This window comes from Branchiostoma lanceolatum, chromosome 3 (genome assembly GCF_035083965.1).
Source record: "Branchiostoma lanceolatum isolate klBraLanc5 chromosome 3, klBraLanc5.hap2, whole genome shotgun sequence".
Classification (NCBI taxonomy): domain Eukaryota; kingdom Metazoa; phylum Chordata; class Leptocardii; order Amphioxiformes; family Branchiostomatidae; genus Branchiostoma; species Branchiostoma lanceolatum.
In genome coordinates, this window is record NC_089724.1 from 20199140 (window position 1) to 20210294 (window position 11155).

The 11155-nt window shown below is 38.7% G+C and overlaps 1 protein-coding gene across 1 annotated transcript; it reads left to right on the forward strand.

The window, feature by feature from the left end:
* The first annotated feature begins 19 nt into the window (after window positions 1-19).
* Window positions 20-10867, forward strand: LOC136430928 (L-seryl-tRNA(Sec) kinase-like). Its single transcript, XM_066422023.1, has 6 exons — window positions 20-444; window positions 1388-1667; window positions 1958-2162; window positions 7223-7301; window positions 7584-7677; window positions 8508-10867. The coding sequence occupies exons 1-6, from the start codon at window positions 247-249 to the stop codon at window positions 8798-8800; spliced, it is 1149 nt and encodes a 382-aa protein (XP_066278120.1). The 5' UTR covers window positions 20-246; the 3' UTR covers window positions 8801-10867.
* The last annotated feature ends 288 nt before the right edge of the window (window positions 10868-11155 follow it).

The following is an 11155-nucleotide window of genomic DNA, read 5'->3' on the forward strand; positions in this document are numbered from 1 at the left end:
GCTTACCCATGATTCTACAAACAAAATGGCTGCGCCCTTGTTGTAAACAAATTGTTGGGTCAAGGGTCCGACCGTGTTCATCACAAACACCTTTGATGTACCGTAAGGTCTACCCCTGGCGAGCAGTGTCAGATGACACGAGTTTATATATTCGGCGGGGTATATTATCGACCATGTAATCGGCCGAACTGATATTGTATGGCGTTGTTTTTATGTTTATAGGGGAATAAGGGGGTCCAGTCGACCATGGCGAGTCGGCTGTGTCTTCTGGTTCTCTCAGGACTGCCAGGGTCGGGGAAAACCAGTCTGGCGCGAAAACTGCAAGAGTCCTGGCAGGCGGAGCTGGCAGTTGTGCACGTCTGCTTCGACGAGCTCATCCCGGAGGACCTGAAGCTCGAAAGGCCGGAGGAAGACGAAGGGGAGGACAACAACGGCGATCAACAGGTTTGCATTTATTCCGATTTAGCAGATAATCTTTCAGTACGTGACAAGCGTACGGTACCGATCATAATTTTGCACAATTTAAAAATGAGGCCAGCTAGTTGTCAGTAGATATATAATTCATTGATATTTTAATGTTTGGCACCCACCTCATTCCACAAGTGGAAATCGTGTATGCTTTCGTGTCTGCGATGCTTTTTTTGTTGTATAAACGTTCTAACGGTTACTGGTGAAGGCTCTATCATCAAACCGTTTATACGCTAAATCAATTGCAGCTGGCAACTTGATGGATTGACTCTCGGTCATGAGATTAGATTTCACCTTACTTTGAATAAAGACAGTTAAATTTCATATCGGAGCAGCTTCCGTGGACACGCCCACCTTTAACCAAACGAAAGTACCGCTTATAGCAGGATCGTTCCGAAAAATTATCATTAGTTTTCTGCGCTTGAAGAGAAAAAAACGGACGGATTAGAAACTCGTTGGCAGAATGTTTACATGTTAAAACTTACTGGACTGTTTGTAATCTGTTGTTGGTTAACAAAATTAATTACCTATTCTTTGAAGAGGATTAGGTGCAACAAGTGTTTTCCCAGCTGTACAGGCAATATGTGTTTGGATGTAAATGTTAGTTTATGACATGATTGATAAAACTGTTATAAATGTGACATAATTATTGACAATGACACCACATTTGATTTTTAGAACATAATACTTCTGGATAATGCTGCTTGCACAATAGATAGCAGCAAGGAGGTAATAAACCTCCTTGATAGCAGTAACCATCTCGACCGTTGGTGTCCTTGATAACCTGTACATGTAAATCACCCTATGGTTTGGGTTGGCCCTTCTTCTGAAGGGTAAGAATGTAGGAAATGCAAATATACAAGCTGAAGGCTATGTACCTTGATTTAAGATGCACTGTTGTTGTTGTCAACTCCCTCAGGCCATCAGTTTGTGGAAACAACATAGAAGAGCAATACATCGTAATGTGGAGAAGTTACTCAGGAAATCCAAGAGCTTGCCAGAAGTGGAGAGTAACGCTACTGATCACGACGTCCTTCCAGACTTAGATGCCAAGTTCCTGAAGTGTGCCAAATTTGCAGAAACAAATGGTAGAGGGGGTGACAACAATGAAGAGAGACAGTCTTCCCTTGCCGTGATCATAGATGACAATATGTACTACCGCAGTATGAGATACCAGTACTATCAACTAGCTAGAAAATGTACGTTCTCACATTCATCTTCTCGTGTAGATTATGCTGTAGCTCATTTTTGTACCTTTAACTTGTTGCATGAAACTGATTAGTCACATGATCTTTTGAAGCAAAGGCATAACATGATTTTTCTTTGTTCTGAACTTCACAATAGATTTAGACTTGGCTGTAATATCGATGCTTAAAAAAACAATTCTTTATAACACAATTGACAGCATGATACTAAAGATAACAGAAAAGATAAGTTACAAATGGTTACAATAGTAAAACATGGACACCTCTTACTACATCATTTGTAGATACTGTTGGCTTCTGCGAAGTCTTCCTCCATTGTGATGTGGAAACGGCTCTAAAGAGGAATATGGAAAGACAAAGTCCTGTTGCTAGGGAGACTGTTATTGCCATGGCAACCAAGATGGAACCACCCAACCCCCACAGGCACACCTGGGAAGTGATGTCGTTTATCTATGACCAGACGACTGGTACAGATGGAGAAGCAGCACTGTAAGTTAACACAAATCGCAGTCAACATTATAATTTATACCAAGGTTAACATTTGAATTGATATATATATATATTTGGTGGCCGCCAAAAACTCGGCGTCATGTGCTGCCCTCCCCACTACAGTTTTGGCCGGTCGCATCGGGCTTACGTTTATTTCTGTTTTGTCCCTCTCGGTTCACTGTCAGTTATTGTCATCATCAAAGAAGCCTTAAAATTCAGAAATATTCCTTTAGCTAGCTATCAGGCTTTCTATAGTCTGTGTAATCATTATTAAATTTTCAAGCCGCGGCGGCTGAGTTACAAGACCTTACATATGCACTTTCTTTCCGCATGAAATGGTAAACAGGGTAAGATATTCTATTTGCCAATCACAGCGCACGTCTCCGTCGCGTCAAGACAAAACGACCAATGACATGCGAGTCTTGCTACTCGCGAGATTTCAGCTAAGCGTGAATCTGCGAGATGTTAGGGGAATGGCGGGATCGCAAAGATCGCACGACGAAGCGGCTTTTGGAAAGCTTGAGTCGACAACTTTTGAACACATCCATTGCAGTTACCGGAGAAATTAACTGTGGAAAACATGGGAGAAAAAAAAGGGACGTCTTTATGCCGAAATTATGGCGTTCTTTCTCAAAGTTGGGTGTCAAATTCCTCCTTATGTTCAATAATTACATGGGGCATAGTCGGCATACGGGGCAAGTGTTGAAAAATTGTGTTTTCTTTTTGCTGACTTATTCTGTGTGTATTTTTTGAAGGAGGTAGATACGTAATAAAGTTTTGTTGTGCTACATTTTCTTTTCTTTGCCGATTGTATATAACATAGAAGTGTAGCTTGTGTGTGAACATTCAATATAACCATTCGCGATGACGGCACGCCTCACGCCTCCCCCAAAAATTAAGCCTGAAACCCTTGTGTAATTTTTCACGGAAAGAGATGTCATTAAACCAAGCTTATTGTACCAGGAAATTTGCCCATCAAAATGCAGGAAATAGCGTTTCAGAGGGTCTAGATTTCAAAATTTTCTGGGGGAGAATACCCACGGACCCCCCTAGGAAGGTTGCGCCTCCAGCGCTCGATTTGTTCTTCCCTGCAAATTGCCGCATTGCACTGCCATTTAGCTTGCTACTTGAATAAGCATTTTTTGACGATACATTATATAAAATTTCAGAATTCAGGCAGGTCACCTTCCAGATTTGAAAGTCCAGTTGGCCTGGCTGTGCATAAATGGAATAAAAGGACAAAGGGTCGTAGGCCAAAGATAATCAGACCAGTTAATTGCACACTATGGTCCCAGGTGGACATACGGCAGCTTGATGGACTCCGTGCATAATTGGTTTATGATAAAAGGGATGAATGCTAGCGCTGAGCTGTTAGTACCCTCTGCACATGTGCTGATGCATATTCTGGAGTCAACTTAGGTAAGCCTGTAGGTTGATCCATGATAGGTCATGTTTGATGAAATATTAAAGTTGTATTTTTGTATGTTATTGTATTGTTTTGCCAGGAGACTGACAAATATGTACATGTATACTATAGCCCAATATCTCACATAGAGATTACACTTTGTAGAGTAGCAACATGATCTTTGGTGTTAACTATCACATTTGAGATGCCAAGTCATTCATAGTAGGCAAAAGGTTAAAGCCTTAGTGAATTTTTAACCCAAAACAAACAAGAATTCCTTAGTGATTAGAAGTCATCATGGCACACAAAAATTGGGACACCTTTTGGCTATACCTGTGTGCTTGGCTAAATGCCTGAGCTGTACCAAAGCAGCACTGCACAACTAGCTATAACTAAAAAGCATGCTTCAACCAAGGTCGAACGAGAAAGCATGCTTTGACCAAGGTCAACTAGAAAGAAAGAAAGTAAGAATCTTTTCCATTACACAGATGTGAATATGCAGTGATATTTCATTAGTTCCTTTAGTCGGTTTATTGATGTTCTTTTGTTTGTGATGATTTGAAAACCGTTTGTAAGATGGAAGTGCTGTCATACCAGCTGTACAGTAATCACACTCTGTGGCCTTTGTCTTTACAGTAAAAAGAAATTTAAAGGACTAAGGTTTTGCAACAGCTGGGATATCTCTGAGGATGTGTGTTAACTTTTTAGTGCAAGCATTTAGTGCTTTACCAGGTCTTGGATTGACTGCCTCCATGATATAATACTTTTCATGATGCCTTTCAAAAAGAAAGAAAAAAACTTTGATAAGCTGATTCATTGTTACTATAAGGAATGTAATTCTTCCATGCATGCATATGTTTGACTGGTTTAATGGCTGTTTCTGTCACTGTGATATAGTAGTGCAGTTAGTCTGGTTTGCAAAGGGCAGTTCATCATCACTGACTGATGTTCCATTGATATTAGCCGTACAATTATCCAAATGGATTTACTATGTCTCCAAATACCTGGTACACTGAGCTGTATCACTGATTCTTTCATAACATTGTCTTGCTGCCATTGCTGATTGATTTGTACCTGAAACCTTAGTGTTTGTGTAAGCCAAACAGTAAAGTAAATAAATTGTGACTGTTGGCAGTGAGCGAGGTTCAGTGCTTCAGTGGTACAGAGACTGGTAACAGTCGTATGACCCTCTCTGGTAAGTCTTTGGGATTAAACTGTTATCTGTGTGAAGGTTATTGAATGTATGTATGGTGTTTGAGTTTATGATTATATTGTGTGTGGACTGTGGAGAGTTTTCAGGGCCAGTTCCCTGGGAATCTACAGTGGGTGATGTGTTGCATGGATTTGTTTAACTTTAAGGTTTAAGATACAAAATCAGATATTACAGATACATGTATCTAGATAAGATAGTGGAAATGCTCCGGGTTTTTAGTAAAATTTGGCAAGTTTTAAAGACCATGCTAAAAGCAAGGATAATCTATTGTGCACTGTGAACTCAGGGAAACATACTGAAAGCAGGTGATATGTGAGAAATACAAGCTCAACATTAACCGAGGTAATTAACGTGGTGCTGGCCAAGGACATTATTGTGCTGACTTAAAAATTCCTCAGTTTTTATAAATTTCTGACATTGATCACTCAGTATGATCTGCCACTGAACATTTCTTGCTGTAGGCTTTTATGTTTATTGAATGATTAACCATGTACCTCTATTGTAAGATATTCTATATAAAGGGCATGCTTACCTTGTGATAAGGCAAATATTGTTGAAGGTTTAATTACAGCCATCTTGGCCATTTCATGTATGCTTGGTGTACACACTGATTTAGACTTTGTAGATAGTGAGGTACATGCATGACAAATGGGCTTTTAAGTGGTTCCTGTTTGTATTTTCTGTCAACCTCTGTTTAGTGTTAGTCTTGCTGTCAGAGCTGACAATAATAGGCCACAGTTTTTGAAGTGCCAGAATGAGAGTGGTTTTTCAGCAGCTGGTTGTCCTGAAAGCAGGGTGCAAAATACTTTTTTGAGCCAGGTTGCCCATGTTGCAACCTAGGGCAAATGCTAGGTTGCACATCCAAATTTCAGGTTGCTCCAGCAACATTTACCGATTTCTTCAAATTAAGCTCGTATGTAGCGTATAATACTACTGATATTTCAAAATATAAATTAGATAGTATTGTGTTCCCATTGACCTAACAACATCTTGTTTTGCCAAGGACAGTGTGTTTTTGTCTTTTTTAGCTCAAATTCCACGATCTATGAAGGGTTTTGGATGGTTTAAAACGAAAAAGTGTTGATTTCTTTATTTCAATTGAAGATTTACCGAATTTTATGAGAGTGACACTGTGTTTTTGTGAGCTTCCAGGGCTCCAATTGAGATCTTTGGCTCAAAATATAAGGTTACACACTGCGCTACCTGGGTTTGGAATTAACTTGTACCAACCAAAATCTTGTTGCACTGTGCAACGTGCAACCAGGTATTTTGCACCCTGTGAAAGACAGATGTGAAAATTGGTAACAATGTAAGTTGCAATTCAGACTTTTATTTACAATGGTCTGAGTTTTACCAATGTATACCAGTGGTCTTATAATGATATTACAGCTTTGGATCAGTAGACTGTATTGTTCCATCTAGATAAGATAGTGGAAATGCTCGGTTTTAGCAAATATTTCACATAGTGGAAATGCATGGTCTTAGCATAAATTTCACATTATAAGTAATGTATAATGCTTTTGAGAGAGTCTGACTGATTTTCAGAGCACTAGTAACAAATTGAACACGTGTGTGTTACTAAAAGTTGTATTGATGTCCTGAGGTATTCTGCTTTGTGCTGTTGCTCGACTACCTATTGCTATACCTGAGCTAAAATGAAGTCTGTCTATAAATACTGTAACTTTATTGTCAGCTAAGCTATTGGGGTGATTTATTATGGCCAGGTAACGTTCTCATTAAGTTTTCAATATTCTACATGAGTAATGTTATGATGTCAATTTATTTTCAAGCTGGAGTGTTATGTTTGCATTTGGCTTTGCCTGGTTGTGACAGTGGTCCCAGATATGGACATAACAGTACTATAGTAAAGCACCAAATAGATGACTGTCTGTCAAAGCTTCAAATTAACATATGATTTTATGTCAAGTATCACAAAGCTGACTTAGCCTTTTTAGAATCTAAGAAATCAACATTTTCCCATTGTCTTGTATGTTGGGGTGTTACTAATGCAGATATAGCTGAGAAGCTTTACATACATGTACTGGGTAATACATAATCTGATGAAGGTTCAAGGTCAACTGTATTGCTGAGCGGAACAATCCATTATTGATGTCTTAACCAGCTGACTATTTCACCAGCAAATGTACTAGTACTTGCAGAAAGCATTGTTTGTTAAACAAGCTCAGTCAGTTTTGCCTCTCCTTATTGAGCAATATTCTGGTTTGTGTTGGTGACCTTTTACCAAAAGCAAAACAACTTGGAGAGTGCCATTTATTGTTAACACCCAACATGTATACTTTCCAAGGACCTGAAGACAGGATTCTGCCATCTTTTTTACCTACCGTAATTACTGTTGCGTTATACTTTAAGCAGCTGTTGATCAGATTTTCCATTCATGTTGCTGACTTTATTAGTATTGAATCTTTTTTCTATGTATTCCAGTGAGGAAATACGAGAGCTTGTTGCAGTAGCAACAGCCAATCCTGTGTTGGCCATTCCTGAAGAGAACATGGAAGAAAAGGTTAGAATGGTGTTTTCTTCTTCTTTCTTATCAGTATTAAAATGTACTTACAACTGCATTGCCACCTCATGCCTGTCTTTATGCCATAAAAAGGAATGTTATGGGCTGTGATTTCTTCAGGTCGATATTCTCTGCAGTTTGTAAATCAGACGATTATTGCGAAAATCAGCTGTATTGTGATGTCATAATGAATCCTTTTTTTTTAAAAGTTCTATATTACATACTTGTGTTTCTTCTCCAAATCATTCCTGATGGATTTTGTGTACCTGGTTGTTTTCCCAGGAGCACAATCGGCTGGTCTGCTCCATGAACGTGCTGCACCAGGCTGACCAGATCCTCAGGAAGTGCATCTCTGACGTCATGGGAAGTGCTAAAGGTAGGGGAAACAATACTTTTCTCTAGGGTGGGAGGCTTACACAAGAAAGCTTACACTCGCATGAAAGCTCATCTGTGTTGGTAGAGTACATATTGGAAATTTTAAACTATAATCCAACACAAAGAAGTTGAACTAACCATAAATTTCCGCAGTGATTCGAACATCTGACGAAGGTTGGAGTTACCAGCCGAAAATTTATGGTTAGTTCAACTTCTTTGTGTTGGATTATAGTTTAAAATTTCCAATAAGAAAGCTTACACATTAAACCCCTGGTTATACTGTAATGGCAAAGTAGTTAAGGGACTTCTCTGGGAACTAAGAAGCTTTGAATTTGAGTCTGTGTCTGTAGATTTTATGTAAGCTTGCATCCAGGAGACAAGCAGTTTGTGCACCAGGTCAAGATTGTTTGTGTAGTTGAGATATGAGCTGGTAGGGGGAGCTTCATATACATGTACATTTGTACCAGGTTTCATTGTATGTTGACCAATATATTTCCATGCAAAGTTGGGTGAATGGGAGAAAGGCTTTTGAAACTGTATTATGTGATGTTCATTAGTGCATTGTAAGATAATGAGCTGTAACATAATTCCAGAGAGGATCATCAATGGCTATGGAATGGAATAAACAAAATGTGAATGAAAAAGTGCATGTTTAAGACTGAAGTTTCCAATGCTTTCTGTTTATTTGATTTTAAAATTCAGACAACTTAAGGACTGATCATGTTGTTTATGGCCAGTAACAACTGTACTGTTGTTGATGTTTTCAGACTAACCATTGTGATAAAATGTTTCAGAGTTGATTTTGATGTCTCCACTTTTATTCTTCTCCAGCTGACAACAGGATGGGAAAGGCAGAGCTGAAGGTTCTGGGCAGACAGCTGAATAATATCCGTGCGGAGCTGCTGGATGACCTGAAGCACCAGAAGCTGCAGCTGCCTCCTGTGGAGTCTGTGGGACCCCAGCCTGGGGAGGAGCAGGAGGGGCACATGTCCAGCTGCTCCTCCCTCACAGACATGGACTCTCCCACAGAGGTGGAGGTCATCGAGGTCAAGACACTGGAAGGTTACATCCTCCGACTGTTCAGGGAGAGAAGGGCTGCCAACACTGGGAACAAGGCTACCTAGCCATTGAAGATCTACTCATCACATCTCTATCATCTCCTCTACAGCACATGTGGGTTAAGGAATTATGGTCAGATTTGACCATTACTTTCCAATGTTATTTAGCATGCAGAGCAAAAGTCACATATGGTATCATTCAGGTGTGTTCTGCTGAGCCATGGTGATGGTAGCTGCAGTCCAGCTTTTCTGTATTTTCTACAATGTATGATGTATTTATCACTGTGACAGTAACATAGTTTTATCCTTATGACCAACCTGAATGTGAACTGTAGATTTGTGATAAGTTGTACTTATTTTTATGCAGCCTTAATAAAAAAAAAGTTTGTTAACTGTAATCTTTAGATTTCATAATTGTAGTAGTGAGTGAATTCTAGAATTCTATTATATATATTAGATTTTTAAAACTTGTTATACGGCTGTTTCCTATGCACTCATTACTCCATACACTTATGTTGCAATAGAAAATGGTAAAACAGAAATGGTAGCTCTGCAGCAATATGAGTTCTTTTTTTTTGTCAGGAAGGCAGGACAGGTTTGCTGTTCTTTATTTATTTATTATAACAAATGTGTTTATTTCTTATTTTTCATTTGTTCCTTTGTGTTTATCTGTTTCTTGTTATCTGCCTACAGTCGTACGTGTATGTTGTTGATAGTCTGTGTATAGATATGAAGTATAAGGCTATAACATTAGATGTATAGGAAGCACAAATCAATGGTGTTATCATTAGACTTTCATTCATACTTAATGTCATACACACAGCACATATAGATAGTGTATAGTCTGGAACATACTTACTGGTCAATTGTGCAAACTCAGCTAATATCTCGTTTTCTGTGTCTAATGTATAGGACGTTAGAAACAAAGCAATGTAAGATACACCTAGAGCGTTTGTTTCTTCGTATGACTTTTCAATCTTCACCGCACTAGCTTCACAGTAGAGCTATAATGGATTATGTATTGCACCTGAGTGTTTATCTCAAAAAATCTTTTGTCTTTTGATTTTTTCTCAAAATTTGATCTCATGGTCAACGCATAATGTTACATTTTGTACATGTAACCTTATCTCCAAAAAAACTTGAAGCACTGTTACAATACCTGCTTGACATTTTGAGTTTCCCTGACTAACCAAGCACATTATAAACCAGCAAATGCTGTCAGATAAAAGCTTAATGGGTGTACAAGAGCTAATTTTATGTTTTGTGCCATACTTATTGTGTACATTGCATCGGTGTCTTCCTTTGATCATTACATTGATGCTCATAGCAGGTATGTTGTTATTGCATCTTGGCAAGCATAACTTGTTACTGCTCCTGAAAGCATGAAAAGCAGATGTCTGCCTCTCAAGATATGTAACTATAACCTAGGCATAAAGAGATTCAATATATGTACTAAAATGTAGTAGGTGGTATATATTGTACATGTATAACATATACTATGTATATATGCTTTTAAGTTTTGGGTTAGTTATCAAGTAGGTTACAGTAGCAGCTGTATAGCCAGTGATAATGTTGTCCCCAACTCAATTGGTTTGGTAGATTCATACATATCTGTATTATCAGCTAATAACTTGTTCTCAAACAGGCATAGTTCACTGCAAGGAAGATCAGGTATTTGAACAACTAGACAGTCATGGCTGTTCTGTTGAAATATTTTTGTCAACAGCTTTATGATTTTAATGAGCTGTGTTCCATACTGTAGTATGAGTGGGGAAACACACTTGAGTGCAGGGTTTCCTCAGCTTACCATGCACCCTCCAAAGAAACACTTTCAAGAATCCCAGCAAATGTGAAAGGCAGACAGATGATAATCATGAACAGCACGAGCATCATATTGTATGGTTATTCTGTTATAAGACCTTCCCCAACAGAAATAGCCATAATGACTTTATGATGACTGCAGTGTAAATTTTGACAAAGTTAGCATATGTACCCATTATATGCAATAAGCACCTATTCCAGGCAAGCAATCAATAGTGAGGATATTGCTCCAGAAGCAAATATTGCATTACCATGTACCACTTCACCTTTAAGTCTTACAACATGTTGCAACAAGTTTTCTTTATTCCGAATTCGTAACCTAGCTTGTCCCTGGCACCCAACTGTGTTACCAAAACAAATTTGTCTGTCAAGAAGCTACATCATGAGGGGGATGGTTAAAGGTGCTGTTGGTGTAGTAATTCCAAACAAGGTTTTATCTTCAAATTTCCAGCAGTAAGATGCATTTGCATGATGACACACAACATTTATTGAAATACAGCTGCAGTAAGTATTCTTGCAATCTGCCTATTCTGCATACTGCTGTTAGTCAATAATTTGCCAGTGTTAATTAGAGGAAGTGTGAAGTATATACCATTTATA

Excerpts from the sequence above, each read along its gene's own strand:
- LOC136430928 (XM_066422023.1), top strand. The coding sequence starts at position 247 with ATGGCGAGTCGGCTGTGTCTTCTGGTTCTCTCAGGACTGCCAGGGTCG. Across the intron at positions 1,668-1,957 it reads CTATCAACTAGCTAGAAAAT|ATACTGTTGGCTTCTGCGAA; the intron begins GTACGTTCTCAC and ends CATCATTTGTAG. Across the intron at positions 2,163-7,222 it reads ACAGATGGAGAAGCAGCACT|TGAGGAAATACGAGAGCTTG; the intron begins GTAAGTTAACAC and ends TATGTATTCCAG.